Below are 20,873 nucleotides of genomic sequence, written 5' to 3' on the forward strand. Positions count from 1 at the left end.
GATGGACAGGAGGTGGGAGAAAAGACAAATAAAATGGCGCTGCAATGGTTCATTTGGCAGCTACCCTTTTTCAGTATTTACAATTTTAAGCTCCATAATATTCACAGTATCTTCCTTCATATTAGAATTTATACTAAGTGCTACTCTGCTACATTTAAAGTTTTAACTTTAAAGGGAAAGTTGCCTTTTTTTCCCTTTTACTTCCCATATGGTTACACATTTTACTTTTCTATAATGTCATATATTATTCAAGTTATCTTGGATCTACTTGATGTTGTTTTTTAAAAACTTTTTCATGTTTTATTTATTTCTGAGAGAGACAGAGAGAGAGGCAGCATGAGCAGGGGAGGGTCAGAGAGAGAGGGAGACACAGAACCTGAAGCAGGCTCCAGGCTCTGAGCTGGCTGTCAGCACACAGCCCGACGCGGGGATCGAACCCATGAACCGTGAGATCATGACCTGAGCCAAAGTCGGACGCTTACTGACTGACCCACCCAGGGGCCCCTACTTGATGTTGTTTTTAACCAAGCAGTACACATTTCTGAAGATGTGAAACAGAGCTCAAAGTTGAGTTCACAAAACCCACCAAAATCAAGCTTGTAACTATGTTCCGAATGTGCATAGAACAAAAACTGGGGAAAAAATAAAGCTAAATATTAAAAGTGGTTGTGTCTGGGGATGAGTGGCTCAGCTGGTTGAACATCTATCCAACTCTTGATTTCAGCTCAGGTCATGACCCCGGGGTCATGAGATAAAGCCCCGCACAGGGCTCTGCATGGAGCACGCAGCCTGCTTAAGATTCATTCTCATTGTCTCTCTCTCTCTCTCTCTCTCTCTCTCTCTCTGTCTCTTTCCCTCTGCCCCTTACTCCACTCATGCTCTTATGCTTTCTCTCTTGCTCTAAAATCAAAAAAATTAAAAAATAAAAATAACAGTGGCTGTGATTTGGTAGAGGAACAAGGAATAATTTACTTTTTCTAATTTTTGTCTTCTAGATTTTGTAGTAAAATAATAAAAATTAAAGAACTGGCCATTTAAACACTTATGGATACCTACAGCACATCTACTTCATTCCCTTATATAAATAAAAACACCATAATTAGTTTCTATCCTTTTGAAACAAACACGTTCGGGAGATGGGCTAGATGGGTGATGGGTTCTAAGGAGGACACTTGTGCTGAGCACTGGCTGTTGTGGGTAAGTGAGGAACCACTGAATTCTCCTCCTCAAATCACTACTGCACTTTATGTTAACTAAAACTTAAATATTAAAATAAGTCTTAAAACTTAAATAAGTAAATAAATAAAGCATGTGTAAATGCTTTTGTTTCTCAAATCTTACAGTAAGAACTTACCACATATGATGGAGTAAAGACCATATTATATTCATATATAGTTAGTCACAGGTCAACACGTAAGAAAAATAAGCAAGTTATCAAGTTATTTATCATTATCATCACATAGAATTGACTGTCTTTGGGCACCAGGGTGGCTCAGTGGGTTGAGTGTCCAACTTCGGCTCAGGTCATGATCTCACAGTTCACAGGTTTGAGCCCCGTATTGGGCTCTGTGCTGGCAGCTCAGAGCCTGGAGTCTGCTTCAGATTCTGTGTCTCCCCCTCTCTGCCCCTCCCCCACTCATTCTCTCTCCACTTTCTCTCAAAAATAAACACTAAGAAAAAAAGAACTGACTATCTTGATTAAAGTCAAAATTTGCCTCAAATAACATTATTTAAACTTCACAGAAGTTCAGTTCAAAAAGAAAAGCCTAGCATTAACCAGTGGCCTATAGTTGAACTACATGTATAACAAAGAAATATTTTTCCATTTATAACCAACACAATATAAGTTGACAATTAAAGAATAAGTAGAACCACTACCTTTAAATGTGATATCCGTTTTCCATCATACAGGAGTAGATAAAGATTGTATAGGAGTATGTAAAAGAGAGGCCAGGTGAAGAAGGTTCATGTGTTTCTGCCCCTTTCGATCAACCTACCCACTCCCACCACCTCCACCTTTATTGTTTCAGGGCTGTGAACAGGTCAAAGGAGTGGATTCTACTGGTCATTTATACAATTCATGAAACTATGATACACAATAAAATAAATACCCATATACCATTAGAAAATAAAGTTCCATGAAATGTGACCCTCTCTTCCAGATGATATGGGAAGTGTGTTCAGAATAACATGTTAAAAGTAGAAACAAAACTTCTGCCTTAACCACATTTTCCCCTCTCATTGAAATGGTCAGATTATCACAGGATAACTCATCTTTTCAACAGTCTTGGAAAAAATAATTCTAAGATATCAATCTGCAATATAAAATTCATCATCATACACCATATTAACGTCATTAGGAAATGGTTCAGACAGGGGTATTCAAAATGTTCTAAAAACCTTCACTATACGTGGGCCCATTTCACCAAGAAGTGCTCATATTATCTGTAAAATATTAGAACAGGTGCCTTTCTAGGTCAGTAAGCCACTGCAATAGCCCAATGTTTTGGACGTCTGGATCCAGGTAGGTCAAGGCCAGCCCTGCCCTGCAAGCGCTGAGTGAACAAAGGTGAGGAAGTGACTCTGCCTTGGCAGGTCTCAGGCTACTTATCTATAAAATGTGATGACAAAATGCCTACTTTGTGTCATAAAGATTAAGCGAGCAAAGTGTCTAGTAGCACAACCCATCGATAGAATTTGGTTACCATTACTCTATTATTAATTTTACACATTTGTTTTAATATAAACTCTTATGGGGAAAAAATTTTCTAAAGGCAATGAGAAGTGTGGATTCTTTTCTGATTGGTGTTAGTTTTGTGTTCCTGGGGCTGCAGGTGTGAGCAAGGCGTGAATACCTTTTCAGAAGCGCCAAAAAGAGGCGGAGCAACATGTGTGTTTTCATTTGGAAAAAGCCTGTGCTAACGACTGCATTCCTTTGAATCACCTTTTATCTCATCCTTAACGGATGATGAACACTTATGATCTGCTGACCATCAAGGATTTTCCAATGAGTCCGCTGTCCCTCCCTTACCGAGGAACTCGCCTGAGTTATGGAAGGTCTTTTCTCCTTCCCTTTTCTCGCCAGCGTGTCCAGTCCTTTTAATGAAGAAAATATGCCCTTCTTGTTTCTTGCTCGCTGAGTCAGGGAGAGAGTTCTTTTCCGGAGAGCAGAGTCATCTCTAGAACAGACCTAATCAAAAACACAGTTTTAAAACAATCTTAAAACGTTATTATTTGGGGGACAGAATTATCCGCTGCCTGAACAGGGGTAAACCTTGCATGCTTGAACTGTGTTCTGACCAGCACCGAAAGCTACCGCATGTCTGACATTCCAGAAGCGCACCCACCATCTCATCTGGACAACACAGAACTAGTTACCGCTCTCAGATCTCTCCAGGGTGGGCAGCTGGGTGGGCAGGCCCGCAGGCACAACGTAGTACTAGCCACAGAAGCCATTTCAGAAACCCCAGAGGGGGTTCTGTGAAGCACAAACAACATAAGCTTCACTTAGTCCTTGGGTTCCTCACACCACTGCGGCTACTCTTCAGGGTTTTCTACCTTCCTGACAGTACGAAGTGTAACAGACAGGTGGGTGCAGATGTGAATACTGAATCCCTGTCTATGAGTGGCTGGGCTCCTAGGAGAAAACAGCAGAGAAGCCAGGACTCCTGACAGCAGGATGCCTCCCACCCTCCATCCCCGCAGTGTCCGGCCCTGGGTGGCCCCTGGGCAGTTACTGGGTCAAGTCGCAGGACCAGATGGGAAAAGGTGGGCCTCCACCATCGTCCCCGAAAACCACCGGCATAGCCTTCCCTGAGAGCTCACCAGAGCGTGGAAAGAGGAGACGGACAAGATGCCCAGCCTGCCGAGGGCCAGCTTGGAGGGGCGGCTGGCGGCGGCGAGGAAGCCCTTGGGGTTGGGCAACTCCCCGCCTTGCAGGCTGGCCAGGTAGCAGCGCATCCTGAACAGATCCATGTGAAACTTCTCCAGATTCTGCTCCCATTGCTGGATCTGTTTGGGGAAGAACGGGGATAATTTAAATTAAAATGAGAAGTTTTCATGGGTCCAGCCGAACATAGGGTCCTTTTCATAAACTTCAAGGAAAAGCTGGTTGCAGCTGGGGCCGCGTGGTTGACATCAGCCCCCGCTGCTCACCCCACTCAAGCCTTCCTGCCTAAGCACGCCGGGTCAGCCAGCACTGTACGTCATTGGGATGGCCAAGAACAAACCAAAGCCGGGGGTCCCAGTGCAAGATCACGCATGCCGCAACAGCAGGGCCCCTGGAGAACTCCAGCACTCTGACCCATGCCAGCATAAGGCAGGAGGCATAACGTAGCCAGTTATTTCACATTGTTTAATTTCCCTACACATTTACAGCCTATGATCTTGAACCAGATTAACTGAATGGCACACAGAGGCTGGATAATGGACACGGTGACTTTATACTACAGTACATTCTCAATGAACGACTCAAATGGGGGAGGGGGCACGCCTGGGTGACTCAGATGGTTAAGCATCGGACTTCGGCTCAGGTCATGATCTCACCGGTCCTGAGTTCAAGCCCCACATGGGGCTCTGTGCTGACAACTCAGAGGCTGGAGCTGCTTCGGATTCTGTGTCTCCCTCTCTCTCTCTTCCCCTCCCCTGCACCACTCTGTCTCTCTCTCCAAAATAATAAACATTAAAAAAAGAAAGAAAGAAAGAAGCCAATGGACTTCAGGGGTAAAGGCAAAAAGAGCTTTTACTCCTATTTTAAGCGTATTAGAGAATAATCACCATCTATACATCTGAATAAAATTAAAACACATCGAACTATTTACACAACTGAAATTTCTATGTGCTTCCTCAAAACTGAAGTTATGAATTGGTAAAGAAACAGAATCAAATTCGGGGAGGGGGCACTCCCCCTTCTTCCAAGGATCAGAACAAGGATCAGTTATGTTTATGTATCACCTATGAAGAAGGCTCTAGTCACTCGCCCACACAGGGACTCAGCAGCAGGGCAGAAAGCTGGCCTTCCAATGGTAGCCAGAGCCATCTCCACGTCCAGGAATCCAGGAGAAGGTCTACAGCAAAAGCTTGTCATTAAGATTCACATGCCACTTCATTTGCAACAGCTGCCTCTCTACTTTGGCCATGTCCTACATCCAAGCAGATTTTAACTATTCACAGCAAACTTTCCAGGCCAGTCCTTAATTCTGGGTAAATGATATTTTGCAAGATCTCCAACCCTAAACACTACTGCTCACTGCAGTCTCTCCTGAGAGGAAAGCAGTTACAAACTCTGGCTATTCCCCAGATGCCCTCCAAGTCCTCTGGATGGATATCTTCAGAAGGTCACCACACACTTTCTCTATATGAATGAAGCATAATTGGGGGGGAGGGCCTGGGTGGACTATTCAGTTAAGCATCCAACTTTGACACAGGTTATGATCTCGCCATTCGTGAGTTCGAGCCCCACTGCTGGGATATGTGCTGTCAAAGCTTGGAGCCCGGAGCCTGCTTCGGATTCTGTGTCTCCCCCTCTCTCTGCCCCTCCCTGACTCATGCTCTTTCTCAAAAACAAAATAAACATTTAAAAAAATGTTTTTAAAAAGAAAGAAACACAATGGCTACGAGACCTAAAATAATTTGTTGACTCATCATGGTGTGGGCAAAACACCAAAGTCCTGGAGCATATTGGAAAACTCTCAAGCTCCGTAGTGAATTTAACCTGTTTACGCTTCTGTACATCCTTATTAGTGATGTGACAGCCTCCTGGTGTCAGCATTTTATGAAAACTAGAATGACCTGTTGGCTTTTAAAAATGAACACGTCCAGGCCATATACCTGAAGAGTCTACTCAGTGTGAAGCCTAGGAAAGTTTACATTTCAAACTCCAGCAATCCTGGCTCGTAGCCGTAGAGTGAGGACGACAGCTCTACACTAACAGGACAGTCCAAACTGAAACTGCAAATCTTTTCGTGAGCTTGCCACAGGAGAGCATTCCAGATTCCAGAGGTAACGCAAGGGTCTTATACAACCATGACCTGACAGCTACTAGAAGCTGTGAGCCTCAGTGAAAACTATACCCCCACCTCTGCCTCTCAAATATCTTCTCTAGCGGATTCCTGAAAATCCACAATTACAGATGCATTCTTTTGTCTCCTAATAGTATGTAATGTTTCCAGACTGGGTAGTCTATTCAAGCGCATCCCCCATTCATACCTCCATGTGAAACCGCTAATGAGGGAATTTCTTCTAGAGGCTCTGTTGCAGGGTACAGGCATCAGAGGAAAGAAAACCAATGAGGCGCTGGACACCACAAGAGAAAGAAGCCCATGCCATCCACAGTGGATTAACAGGACAAAAATAAAAAGTAAAATAAAATCTGGGTGTCGGCCAATCATGAGAGACCAGGGAAGAGGAAACTTGTATTTTCACTGAATTCTGGAGTTTGTCAAGTTTTTTTTGTTTTTTTTTATGTATTTATGAGACTCCACATCAAAACACCACTGGAAAGTAAAGACCGTGCTGGCTCAGTGATTCCCAGTCTTAAAATCTTGTCAGAAACACGGTAATCATCGTCAGCATGCCTCAACATTTCCACCCCAAATCCAGGTAAATTCATGAGAAGAAAATGAATTCAGATGCTTACATTGTTTGCAAGGAAGAAGAGACTGGGACACCCAGACAGCCTGAATGACCTTACCGAGATGAAGACGGCCCCTAACATATGTGATTATGCTTCAAGAGAATGAGTATCTCACTCAATACTGTACCTTGTAGAGGTTGTTTTAAAACTGAATTTCATAAAAAAATGCAAATGAGAAGGGACTTTATGACTTTTCCATTTCAACAATGTTTCTCATGTTCATCCTGACTCAGCCTTTGTAATGGTTCATTCCATATCTGTCAACTTGACCGGACCACGGGGTATCCAGAGTCATGGTCAAACATTATCCTGGTTGTTTCCACGAGGGTGTTTTTGGATGAGATTAACATTGAAATGGGTAGGCTGAGGAAAGCAGATGGCCCTCCCCAATGTGGGTGGGCCTCGTCCAATCAGGTGAAGGCCTGAATACACAACAGAAAGGCTGACCCTTTCCCAAGTAAGGGAAAATTCCTCCTGCCTGGTGACCTTCAAATTGGGATATTGGCTTCTTTCCTGCCTTTGGACTTGAACTACCAGCTCATCCTGGGTCTTGATTCAGCCAACCTTCAAATGGGAAGGGCACCAGCAACTCATGAGGGTCTCCAGCTTGCTGACACTGCAGACCGTGGGACTTGTGTGCCTTCACAGTCACATGATTACGCTCGTTATAATAAATCTCTTCATATATATTCTTTCATATATCCTGTGGCTGTGCTTCTCTGGAGAACCCTGCCTAATACAGCGTTCACCACCACAGATCTCTGTAGCAGAGTCGGTCATCATTAGTCACACATCTATTCCGTATTTAAATTTTTTTTTATGTTCTATTTATTTCTGAGAGAGAAAGACAGCATGAGCAGGGAGGGTCAGAGAGAGAGGGAGACACAGAATCTGAAACAGGCTCCAGGCTCTGAGCTAGCTGTCAGCACAGAGCCTGATGCAGGGCTGGAACCCACAAACTGTGAGATCATGACCTGAGCTGAAGTCGGATGCTTAACCGACGGAGCCACCCAGGTGCCCCTATTCCATATTTAAAGACAGCATTTCTTGTTGGGAAGCCTGTGTTTCCTTTAGACAGGATCAGCCGTGGAGGTTAAATGAGGATTTGTGGTTGGATAAGAAACAATGAAATATTCCATTTTTCTTTCCAGAGACTCAACCAAGTTGTAGAAAAGGAACTGGGAGAAAACCAAGTAAAAATATGAATTCACATGCTTGAATTACTTGGAAGGAAGGGGGAAGTAGAAAGGCTGATCCACGAGCTCAAAACGAGCTCAAAACAGAGCTTGTGACACTGAGAGAGTCTGCCAACTTATGCAATGGGCTTGCAATTACCATGCCTTCGCTTCCCTGCAGAGGAAGCTGAGGCCTCAGAGGGAAGTGACTTGACCAGGGCCCCCTAACAAGCTAGCCCTTCCAGAGTCGCAAAGGCTCGGAGCAGATCCGAGGTGAGCAGCACGTGGGGATGAGCTACTGTCAAGCACTTGCAATGCACCCCCTGAATCGCAGGCCCTGTCACTCCTAAGGCAGATGCCTGTGCACATCCGACACCCACTGCAGCCACTCTCCTGTAAGTTTTCATCCAACTGTCACCCTGACTTCTCCCCCAAATCCCCGGGCATTCAACGTGGAAGGATGGGAGCAGCGTACACTCTCACTTGGGTGTCCTGTTTGTACCGAACATTTTGCCTTTCAGTCTCCTCAGGCTTGATGTACAAGTTCAGCCCAAATTTTAAATGAGGTTAACTAAAATCATAAATGTACTTTATAGTTACCCCTCAATGATGAGATAAAGTAGGAGATAAAGATACATTTTTATAAAGGTAGAGGGAGAAACAGAAGACAGTTTCGTAGCGATTAAAATGCTACCTCGGTAGACCTCAGTCACTATCATCATAAACACAGTAATAATATCTGACCTCACATTTATCAGGAAATTTCTGGAGACTTTTTTTCTAACATTATTAAAAATGAAAATGCCCCAAATCAACTCCCTTAAACCAAAACTGTGTTTCCCTTTTCTGAATTCCTTAAAAGCTGATCACCGTCCCTAGACTTTATTTTTTAAGATGAACATCAGGGCGCCTGGGTGTCTCAGTAGGTTAAGCGTCCGACTTCAGCACAGGTCATGATCTCACGGCTTGAGCCCCGCATTGGTCTCCGTGCTGACAGCCAGCTCAGAGCCTGGAGCCTGCTTCAGATTCTGTGTCTCCCTCTCTCTCTGACCCTCCCTGCTCACACTGTCTCTCTCTCTCAGAAATAAACAAAATATTTAAAAAAAAAAAAAAAGATGAATATCAGGACATGAAAATAAAAACTCAACTTCTATGCAGATTGAGCTTTTATTTCTTCTAACGTCCTGTACAACACAGGAAAATGACATGAAGAAAACTCACTCTAAGGAATTAACTTCCACTGCAAAAGAAAAAATTATTGAGAACAACAGTAAGGAGGAAAACCCCACTTAGGCACCGTCACAAAAGCAGTGCAAAAGTTTCCTTTTCAATACTGCTCATGTCACTATATTCACTTCATGAGCTCAGAAAGATGATGACAGTCTGCGGGGGGCGGGGGGGGGGTGGAGAGGAAGCCTAATGCTAAAAATAACAGATGAATAAGTGATACATAAAAACGGTGACAAGCACAGTCCTGCCACACCCAACACCCTAGAAAAATACTTTCTACCATTCAGTCATTTGACCACAGCATTTGGTCATTTGTCCATTACAAGGTCTGTCCTAAAAGATCATTCATTTTTCTTTTTTTTTCCTGTTTGGTAGAGTAAGTTGAAAACCTCCCATGCAGTATTTTCCAAGCACTACAACCTTTCTCAGGAAAGTCCATCTAGCGACAGAGATTACACTGGGGTTAACTAGTGGGCTGAACACCCAGCTAAGGTTTAGAGAATCTGTTTTGTTTTGTTTTCCTTTGAGATAGAACTCACATGCCATAAAATTCACTCCAATTTACAATGAATACACTTCCTATCAAATCAAGCCAAAAAATCCAAGTTATGGAGACCATTTCAATTTTATATAAAACCATTGATCACATGATTAATCAGCAAGCAAAACATAATCTGATTCACCAAAGTCTTGTCGAGAGGCAACAGAGCCCAGAGGCCAGTAGTTAGTAGTGGTTTGTAGTCAAACCACTACTCACCAGCTGTGTGCCGTTAGAAAATTGGCTTAACCCTGAAACGGGTGAAACGTACAACTTTAACGCATGGAGTTACTGCGAAATCATACATGATCATGCCCTGAGGTAAGAGCCCTGATAAATAAGCTCAAGGGCCCTGAGGATGAGGAGTGAGATCAAAGAGAAGAGGATAGGTTAGCTGGGGAAGAAAGAGGGAAGGCCTGAGGGAAGGAAGCCCAGAGCTGGCATCAAGGAGCAGGGGTGGGGCCCACACAGAGAAGAGCCCAGTGCACCACAGGTACACTCACACACCACCTCAAGCGAGCAAAGCACCAGGGATACAGAGATGGGAAAGCTACAGATCGTTTAGAAGCTCATCTTCCAGACTAAGAGCAACCTTATACACAAGGGGGTAATTATAATGAGAGCAAAGATAAGAGACCCCAATATTATGGCGTATAAAAATGGTCCCTGCTGGAGTGAGTGGGAGAGAGGTCAAGGACAGCCTCCTGATGAAAGTAGTCCCTACACCCTTCATCACAGACGAGAAGGGGTGAGCCCAATGACGGGGGCAGAGCCCAGGGCATGTCTGTACGTGGATGTGTGGCCTAGATGGGTCTCCTCTGCCTAAGGGCGGGGGCAGGGGGACCACAAAGAAAGCGGGAGATCCTTCAGCACGATTGGCCCTGCTAGGAGACGTCATCGGGGGCTTTGTCCTATAAGCAACAGAAGCCAGGAAGGAGTTTTTTAAATTGTTTTTTATAGTCTGTTTATTTTTGAGACAGAGAGAGACAGAGCATGAGTGGGGGAGGGGCAGAGAGAGAGGAAGACACAGAATCTGAAACAGGCTCCAGGCTCTGAGCTGTCAGCACAGAACCTGATGCGGGGCTCAAACCCATGAACCGTGAGATCGTGACCTGAGCCGAAGTCAGGCGCTTAACCTAAAACTGAGCCACCCAGGAGCCCCAGGAAGGATTTTTAAACCTGGCAATCACATGACTAGATCTGCTTTACAGATGCAAACACTCTGGCCTTGTAAAGAGGCATGTGAGGAAGGACAAAGCTGACCACCTCTGCAGCAGTACAGGGAAGGGAGAGGACATTCCTCCCTGCCCCCCGCCATCTCTCACCCTGCACACCGTGTGCCTGAAAAATCACACTGCCAGGGTGTACCGGGCCATTTCAGAGCACTCTGCCTCTGCTCATGCTGACTCTTGGCCTGGCATTCCCTTCTCCATTCCTCTCCTGATTGACCCTTCACTTTTCAAGAAGCAATTCAGGCACCCCTCCTCCAGGAAGTCTTCCATGACTACACTGGAGGTGACACTTCCCATTTGTCTTCACAACACTCTGGAATATCACTTGCCCTGGATTCATTAAATTACTTGAAATTGTATGTTTAACTGCCAGGTGCCCTGTCGGACTGAGAGCCCCTGAGGGCCAAGGCAGCGTCTTCTTCAAGTCCCCAGTCAGTGCACACTGGCCTGGCCCAGATACGCACTTAATAAATACTCACTGAACTAAAGTGACAGCCCAGAACCTCCATAATCTGGCCTTTCCTCCTCAAATCCCTTTCACCAACTCACTCTCCAATGTTTTATTCCCCAAATGGCTTCCCACACGCACACACCCCATATCTTATTTTCCTTAAGGCCATGCTTACTCGTCCCAACCTTCCCACCCCCCCCAACCCCCCCTGCCCCATCCTGGCTGCCTCCTCCCACCCCGCCCTGCCCGTTAAGCAGGGCAAGCGAGGAACACGGAGAACAGAGACCGCATCGGGATGCGGGAAGCCCCCTGAGGGGGTGGGGCGCCAGGATCGCCCAAGGGTGGTGAGGTTTTGTCTCTGTGTGTTTGAAATAATGAATGGAAAGGAAAATACAGCACCACCAACTGGGCTTGATTTCTGGCTCTTCCTCCCTGGGAACTTCAAAGGGAACCCAACAGGGGAAGGGCGGTGCGGGCCGCTCCACGTCGGATGGGCCCGAATGAAAGCTGCGCCGTCCTGCCGCACGCGGTCCCGGAGAGGCCCCCGGGACAAGCCCCCGTGACAGTCTGCTTCGGCCAGAGCGCGTTTCCACGCACCGCTATGGTGACCAGCCCCTGTTACCCTGACGGCGTCGTTTCATCTTTTCATTTGGACGGGTGCACGCAGTGACCTCCTCCGCCCAAGCACATCAAAGGAAATCTGTTTCCGGATACTTTATTGTGCATGATGTAACGTACACCGTAAATTCTGCCATTATTAGCCTATAAATGACCATATCTGAGGTCCTTGGGGGTTTCTGGGGGGAGGCGCTGCATAGATAAAATATTTTCTTTTACGTAAAATAACATAGTGACGCGGAGGTTTTTAAGTGGCAAGCAGATAAAGCACTTTTGCTCTTTCAAAGAAGCTTTTAAAAGGGAGTTTAGAGAAAAGTATATCATTATGGGATATGCGGAGGGTCGTGATCTTATTGGTCTGGGTTTGCAAACATCTTCGCCTTTGTAGCTTCACAGAACATGCTCTAGTCAAAGACCATCTCATAAAACTAATCCTAAGCATGTGCCTGTTTCCCGCCTTGGCTTTTCCTACTCTTTGCGTCTGCAAGTAAAGAGCTAATAGCCCTCTTTACAACCATCTGGCAAACAAGCAAAGGACAGTGAGTGCAGCAAATGGAATTCGTGGGACCTGCTGCAAAGACCTGTGGGAAAACAGGACTCAAGGACAACCTTAAAAACTGCCGAAATGGCACGGGGAATATTTTCAGGTGGAATTTCTAAGAATCTTTCCCAACTGTTTACCAAAAATTCACAAGCCCAGGATGAGAAGAGAACTGTGTGTACGGAAGAGGCGGGGGAGGGGGGTGTCAGAGTAGGAAGAACTGAATTACTAATGTAATGGTTCCGATAAAGAATGCATGATGCGCCACCAGTAAGAATTGAAAAAGCTTCTTTTCAGGCAACCCAACCATCGAAGACCCTTGGGTCTGCAGTTATGTGAATGTAGCTCCCTCCCAGAGACATCATAAATTAATCATTTGTCAGCTATGAAAGACACTTAATGAAACTGCATTGTGGCACAAAATCATATTTAATGAAAATGTATATTTTTCTAAAATGTTTGCTTGGATCTCCTAGGGCCACTAAAAAGGAAACGGGAAGGAAAAAAGGAGAACAGCCCAAGAGCCTCTGAATGTTGCCCCATTTCCCTTTTATCTCCCTCGACCCAAACATCTGACATTCTGTAAGGACATCCCTTTACAGGACTAAAGTATGGCTACAGAGGTAAATTTTAGAGAGCCGGTAGAAGTTAAAACCACATTTTCCCCATACGATCAGCCCGAGATTGTTTCATTGGGGCGCCCCGAACACTCTGACACCCCTGAGTCCAGAACTTCCACAGCTGAGAACAGAAACTGACGCTACTGGATCCTGGAGATTCGGGACCACACGTGAGACGTGGCCCAGCGAAAACCGGAAGAACAGTTTCTTCTTGTCCGCAAGCTTCTGGATTTGTCTGGCAACCCTGACATAGCACCACGTCCCTACATGCCACACTGACGCAAAGCTGGGAGATCGGGACCTGCCTCAGCACCCGAACCCTTCCCAGCGCTGAGAGAGGAGGCTGGTCAGTCAGAAGCGGGCAGAGGGCAGAGAACACCGGGCAGGGTGGGGTGGGGGAGCTCCTGGGGCGGCACCTCCTCCAGCAGCTGGGTTCTGGCTAAACACCTGCCACCTCTCTACATTCTCTGCTTGGCAGCTTCAGCTTTTTTTCAGCTCCTCAGTAACTGGTGGTCCGTAGTCTCCTAGCAGGCACTCTAGATAAATAGCGTATTCTGTGTGAGGAACAGTTCAGTTCCAGAGTATCGGATACGCTCACTGAGATAACTACGGATTGAAAAAAATTCTGTACTCCAAAATCCATTTTCCGTATAAGTTGTTAATCTTCTATAGTGTCACCCTGCATCAGGCCCTGGTCACTGCACTTCCAGGGCCATCCCACCAACTGACAAACGTCCCTCTGTCAACCTGTCCTCCAAATTTTCCAATTAATCTTCTGAAGATACGACGTTTAGCCTGCATTTATGAAGACGGAGATGCTCTAACTTTCACGGACATGTATTTAAGCGCTTATGGTAGGTGAGCAAAGGAAAACATATTAAAAAGCTGCTTTTCCTCCTCCAAAATGCAAACAACATAGAAACTAGCTATTTAATCATGGTATGAATGTGGAACTAGACCAGAGAAAGCATTTTCTTTAGCATCTTATCTGTTGACAACAGAAAAAATCCACAGACATGGGAATAGCTATATGACATGAAAGCAAACTTTTTGAAGCCACCCTCTCTATTAAAATCCTATCTTTCTAGTTGTCTAGTGGTTTAATTATATAAATCTTGATCTGAAAGTCACAGTATATGAGAGAATCAGCAAGGCGTGAAGAAGCTATTGAAGATTATGAAACAGGGCCACCTGGGTGGCTCAGTTAGATAGATGTCCAACTTCGACTCAGGTCATGATCTTGCGGTTTGTGGGTTCGAGGCCCACATCAGGCTCTGTGCTGGCAGCTCAGAGCCTGGAGCCTGCTTCCAATTCTGTGTCTCCCTCTCTCTCTCTGCCCCTCTCCCACTCATACTCTCTCTTCCTCTCTCTCAAAAATAAATAAATACTAAAAACAAATTTTTTAATAAAAGATTTGGTCACAAAATATTCCGCTGTATATGTAACAACAATCAAATGTTGTAAAGTCAACCAACATCACCAATGCCACAAAAGTGCTGCCACCGAGTACATGAAATGAGAAGCCACAGAAAGTATCTCCCCCAGAGGTGTAAAGAAACACCACCACATTGGGGTGCCTGGGTGGCTCAGTCGGTTGAGCGTCCAACTTTGGCGCAAGTCATGATCTCTCAGTCCATGGGTTCGAGCCCCACATCAGGTTCTGTGCTGGCAGCTCAGAGCCTGGAGCCTGTTTCAGATTCTGTGCCTCCCTCTCTCTCTGCCCCTCCCCTGCTCATGCTCTGTCTCTCTCTGTCACAAAAAAATAAGTAAAAACTATTAAAAATGTGTAAAAAGAAAAAAAAAACACCACCACCACCATCAGTTTGCATTCAAACTCAGGTTTTTGCTGTGAGTGACATGAGTAAGGAAAGAAAATATGTAAATAAGTAATACCTGGTTTTCTATGGCTTTCCTGTTCTTCGGGTCGCTCACCACGGACAGCTGCAACTCTGCCATCTTTTTCATCTTGCTGTCCATATCTATCTTCTGAACCAGGTTTTTGGTCTGGTTCTTCAGTAGTCGAACTGTGTCCTCTTTTCCATGCTTCTTTGCAAAAAGGGATGCGCAAGCTGAATGTATGGCGGTGACCCAATTTTCCAGATCTGTTTGGCTAGTGGCCTAAACGCGGTGGGGGGGGGAAGAAACCTATTTGGAATTGTTTTACCACAAAGTGTTCTCCAAAGTGGGAGGCTGGGCTTTGATGTGTAAAGCCCAAGAAGTACCTTCACTTCATAAAAACCGTTTAATTTCAAAAACAGACCCAACCGCTCAGCTCAGGTCTGCGAGCTTTCTGGACTCCGGAGGGTCAGAGAGAATGCCCAGAGCACAGCAGAGATTATCATGTAGCCCCAGATCCGACAGGAAGACTAACCACAAACCGAGCTGTAAGCCAAGAGCAGAGGCGGAATCACACCAGGGCATATCCACCAGCTCAGGGTCTTCACACTATGCTGTTCTCTAAAAGGTGCTTATCTTCATAATTGTGATACAGTGGGAAAACATCAGAGCTTAAAAGGTTAAACTCTGAAACATGGATATGAAGTTTCATCTACGCTATGAACTCTACTATGAAATCTATCAAAGAATATTGGGGGGACGTACACAGCATTAAAATAGTGGTCTTTGAGCACTGGGAATATACATATTGGTCCTTCTTTCTCTGCTCTTCAGTTAACTTTAGACACCATGACTACATGCAATGTTCACATAAGAAAAATATTTTGAAAATAAAACAAGTCTGGATAAAGCCGAATGAGCAGAGATTATTATTCTAAGGCTGAAAAGCCGTTTCCATTCCCTTGATGTCCAGAAATAAACACAGAGATCAGGCTATGGGTGGATCCCTCAATGACCTCTGGTATCATACATCAGGGCCTACTAGAGACATTTCTTAGAACTAAAGACATTTTGTCTGAACCGCAAACTACTCATTTCACACCTGCCCCTAAAAAATCCATGAAGATTTAATCTAATGTTCTTACCTTCCCCAAAATTCATATTCACAGCAATTCGTTACTTGGTTACAGCATCATAAAAAGCCTCAGCAAGCTTTGTGTTAAGAGATGGAAAATCCAATCTCAGGCCCTGAATCTTGTAAGTCAACTCGGGGACAGCAATAAGGCTACAGGCCCTATGAGTTTACCCAGTACCGGCAACAGGAAATCCTTTGCAGAGAATTCTAGATTCCCAAAGTCAGCTGAAAGAACACTGTGTTGTGGTGCCAGGCTCCAGAGAGCGTACAGGACCAGCATTATCAAGACACCTGAACCCAGGAGCCAGGAGGTCTTCCGTGAAGCTTTCTGGCCAGATATAATCTGCGGCCCAAGCTGGGTCTACATGCAGGACTGGGCTTAGCTCGGGTAGCAGCTGAGAAGCACGCTTCTCTTCCTTCACTTCTACCTCTTTTGAGTTGATTAATAATAATAACAGCACTCATAGTTAGGACTTCTTTAGCACTTAACACATGCAACAGTTTATCCTCACAGCAATCTTATGAGCTACTGTCCCCCACTGGCTGTGGGAACCGAAGCTCAAAGCGGTTCAGTGAGTGCTCCCCCGGAACCCGGGCCAAAGCACCAGGAGCTTGCGCCGAAGCCCGACGCCGGTCTTGATGGCTCAGTACCACCACGCTCCTCAACTTCACACTTGCTGGAAAACCGCGGAGAGCTGTGACAGCAGGTAACCTGAATCTTAACATCCTAAGTCCACTTGCGCTGGAAAATGAGACCTTCCAGCGTTTGTCTCCAAGGTTTTCCTGAAAAGTTGCTTTTTTTTACTCCTACTGGGATTCTTGGGAAAACCCTAAAGCCATATTCTGTAGGCCTCACTGAAAAGCCTCCACTCGGGGAATTTCAGACCATACACCACTAGATCGCGAGCTACTCCAGAATGGGGATCGCGATTTTTCTCTCTTCGGATCCTAAAGATCATCCCGGGGGCCACGCTCAGCTCGGCACCCGCAGGGCATCCCGAGCAAGGCCTGCTGAATGACTGTGCACCGGCCCCATATCACCTGACAGTGGGCAGAGGCCAATCTTGCTTAATTAAGCCCCAACCCGAAGCCTAACTGCGCTCTTACTCTAGTTCACTGCTGAGCTGCGCCTCTCGTCTGTTCCTTCTAGCCTCCTAGCACACAAGCCATCGTCTCAACCCCACGTTTAGCAAGCTTGCCAGCACCTGGAAAAGGTAGACATCTCCAAAGGAGTTGCTGAGGCAGAACACATTTTCCTTCTTGGGATGCTCTGGGACGGACTGCACGATGCTATCTTCCGCGAACAGGGCACACCGAGGGGCGCTGCTCTGATCCGTGCAATTCTTCCCGTACGTCTCGTAGAACAGCAAGGTGCATCCTGTGAGACAGAGAAGCAAAAGAACATCTGTGCCACCGTCCTGAGGATCCAGGGATGTAGGGAGAAGCTAGGGGATACATCTAAAAGAGAGAAGAGGGGCGCCTGGGCGGCTCCCTCAGTTAAGCGTCCGACTTCGGCTCAGGTCATGATCTCACGGTTCGTGGGTTCTAGCCCCACATTGGGCTCTGTGCTGACAGCTCAGAGCCTGGAGCCTGTTTCAGATTCTGTGTCTCCCTCTCTCTCTGACCCTCCCTCACTCATGCTGTCTCTCTCCCTCTCTCAAATAAATAAAACATTAAGAAAAAATTTTTAAAAAAAGGGGGGGGGCGCCTGGGTGCCTCAGTTGGTTAAATGTCCGACTTCGGCTCAGGTCATGATCTCACGGTTCGTGGGTTCTAGGCCCGCATTGGGCTCTGTGCTTACAGCTCAGAGTCTGGAGCCTGCTTCAGATTCTGTGTCTCCCTCTCTCTCTGCCCCTCCCCTGCTCACGTGGTCTCTCTCTCTCAGAAATAAATAAAACATTAAAAAATTTTAAAAATAAATAAATAAAAGAGAAAAGAAAATGGAAAGAGGCAAACACATAATACAAAAGGAAACTGTGGGGTCCGAAGTATGCCTGGTGTACCGGTGTAACTCAAGTGAAAATGACATGTTTTTGTGAATGTGACATCAGCGATAACAATTCCAAGCATTTCTTATTGCTTATTCTGTGTCAGGAACTCTTCTAAGCTCTTCGATGGCTCATTTAATCCCCACAGCAGCCCCAGGAGGTAGGTGTGGTTATTAACCCCATTTTACAGATGAGAAACTTGAAAGATTATACCACCATGCAGGTCCCACGGCTGGACTGCCCGGTACTGGCTCCACAGCCCCCATTCTTTTTTAATTTATTTTTGAGAGAGAGAGAGAGAGAGAGAGCGAGCGAGCGAGCAGGGGAGGAGCAGAGAGAGAGAGAGAGGGAGAGAGAGAGAGAATCCCAAACACATGGCAGAGTCCAACGTGAGGCTCAAACTCACAAACCGAAAGATCATGAGCTGAGCCAAAATCAAGAGTCTGATGCTGAGCCACCCAGGTGCCCTGAGTCCTCGCTCTTAACCACACCACTGAGTTATCAGAGCTGAATGTAGGAAGCCAAAGAAAACCCATGTGCATGACCTCAGGGAGCTTCTACGCTTAAAATCTGTGGTAACAAGAAACTGAGTTTACCTGGAAAACGTGGCAATTTATGAGAAAAGCACCCAGTTAATTCTCCAAATGCTATGTGACATAACTTAATATTAGTGTATTCTTTGATCTCAAAGTAAGAGGAAATAACAGTACAAATTTCACTAGTTTATGTTAAGAGGGGAAAATGAAACTAAATATCCCTCGATTTTAAAACATTACTCCAAAAATGCTTACAAGTACAGAGCTTTCCCCTAACAAGGCAGTGAAGTATTGTAGATAGAACTTATTAAGGATCTACTTTTATAATTAGATAGGAGTGTCTTATAATTATCAGACAATCTTTAAGCAAATTCTAACATGCTCACGAGTATGTTCTCTTGTTGAAAAAACTTCATCCAAAAAACACTTTGGAGCACTTCTCATGTGCTGAGCCCTGACACCCAAATACGGCTGACAAGGCCACCACCATTCCTCTACTTTGCAAAAACCTCTTCTCCTGAGGTCAAAGAAGCACCAGCCTGCTCTCACCTACGCTGTGAATGAATGAGGTCCAAGGCAAGACTGTTTACCCTGAGCGAGGAGTCCTCATTCGTCAAAGTGTAAAGGTTTTAAAACACTATTTCATGCTAGCCAGCCTCACTTCCTCCTTCAAAAACCAGTCTCAATCTGGACAGACACATTCGGGTAATGGACTCCAGCACAGCACAGAAGCCAAGAGAAAAAGGCACTGACAGGTGGCTCTGCCCCCAGACACACCACCACCAGGACACCACTTTCTCCCTCCGTGGTACTTAGTGATCTCAAGAAGCGTGAGGCATCTTTCTTCCTGCACGCGAGAGACACCCACACTGAGGCTAAGAGAGGCTCTTAGTAGGAGGGGAAATAGCAGGAGGTACCAGCCAGAGCTGCATGCGCAGGACTAAGCCAGTCTGTTTTTCCAGCCACGATGCACCGAGAAACAATGTCCCCAATGTTTCCATCAGGAAAGGCCTGAGTGCTGCTGTGATGCCATGACCCGGGGATCCGAGGACCAGGGTCAAGGTGACAGAGCCATGCCAGCTCTGCCCAGTCCAAATTCTTTCCAACAGGTTAGCATTTACTTCCCAGTTTCCCTATCACTGTGCTCCCGGCGGCTGTGGTTTGGATCGTTACATCTAGAGGAAATGAACTTTGGGCTTTGGGCAGGTGCCGGGATGCCGCCAAGCCTCACTCCCGATCTACGACACACTGCAGCTCTATCGTGGCAGTGTGAAACCGAAACAGGACCTGTCGTCCTAGCCCCGGGCCAGGAGGAAAAACAACATGCACTAAGTGTGTTGCTATCACATTTAAAGAACAGGAAATCAGCTGTGAATCTATTACATCAAAGTCCTCTTCGTCTGTGTCTCGAACGCTGGGGCGGTAAGTTTGACGGAAAGGGGTCCGTGCAGGTCAGTGCCATCTCCTGCCCCCGCCGCCCCCACCCAGCGTTTCCGCCATCAGCCTTGCCCGGTCCCCACCAGGAGCGGATGGTGGCCCGCAAGGCTGACGGTGGCAGTCCTTCTCGCCACGGTGGCAGAAGGAGAAAACGGACAGGCACAGCAGCGGGAGTCCAAGAACAGATGAGGTACTATTAGAAATATCACCAGCAGGAAAAGAGAGTGAGTCTCGGCTTCCCTCAAACCCACCTCTTCGTTGACACCCTCTCAACCCACATCATCACATGATCCTCATCTGCCCCCTCACACCGCACAACCAGCACCCCCAGTTGACTCCAGGAGCCCCTCTCTTGACGCCGTGCATTCTGAGGGATTAACTCTTCGACCTTGCCAACTGCCCCATCCAGAAGTCCCCAGTGAACCACGTGAAAACCCACTCATTGGAGAAGACACACAGAGAGCAGAATTACTTCTGGTAAAAATGTATTAACATCCTCCAAGCTCTAAAAAACATGTCTGCCTTTAGCATACTGAACATTCAACACAGGTACCCAGCCAGTGTGCTCTTAGCTACTCTCCCTGGCACACTGTTTCCAATTCATTTACACAAACACTTCAAAGATAATTTTAAAATTCTGATTAAAGATATATGTATATATATACACACACACACATATATTGTGAGATATATATGTATACATATATGCGTGTGTGTGTGTGTGTGTTTAACAAGGATTAAACCAAATAGTTAAGTCTAAACATTACAGCTTGGATTCTAAGCCAAGAAAGTTGAACTCAACCTATTGAATTCCCAGAGGAAAGAGGTGCAGAAAGCCACATGGAAAAGGTTATGCTGGGAAAAAAACATCTTTATCGCATGCCTTTCCTTGGCTGCAAAGG

General features: G+C 45.8%; 1 protein-coding gene across 6 annotated transcripts in view; it reads right to left on the reverse strand.

Annotated features, from left to right (window-relative positions):
* TIAM2 (TIAM Rac1 associated GEF 2) overlaps positions 1 to 20,873 on the reverse strand; it is a 231,503-nt gene that overhangs the window by 80,389 nt on the left and 130,241 nt on the right. For 5 of the 6 annotated variants that reach the window (XM_039234099.1, XM_039234098.1, XM_039234102.1 and 2 more), the window contains exons 6-9: positions 17,216 to 17,388; positions 14,933 to 15,157; positions 3,826 to 4,011; positions 3,032 to 3,190 (exon numbers count right to left, since the gene is read on the reverse strand). In XM_039234099.1, coding sequence (XP_039090030.1) covers positions 3,032 to 3,190; positions 3,826 to 4,011; positions 14,933 to 15,157; positions 17,216 to 17,388 — 743 coding nt within the window. The remainder of the gene's footprint in view (positions 1 to 3,031; positions 3,191 to 3,825; positions 4,012 to 14,932; positions 15,158 to 17,215; positions 17,389 to 20,873) is intronic. The other variant, XM_039234101.1, reaches the window with a different exon arrangement.

The sequence above is a fragment of the Hyaena hyaena genome, unplaced genomic scaffold (assembly GCF_003009895.1).
Source record: "Hyaena hyaena isolate Hyena2069 unplaced genomic scaffold, ASM300989v1 scaffold_81, whole genome shotgun sequence".
Taxonomy (NCBI): Eukaryota; Metazoa; Chordata; class Mammalia; order Carnivora; family Hyaenidae; genus Hyaena; species Hyaena hyaena.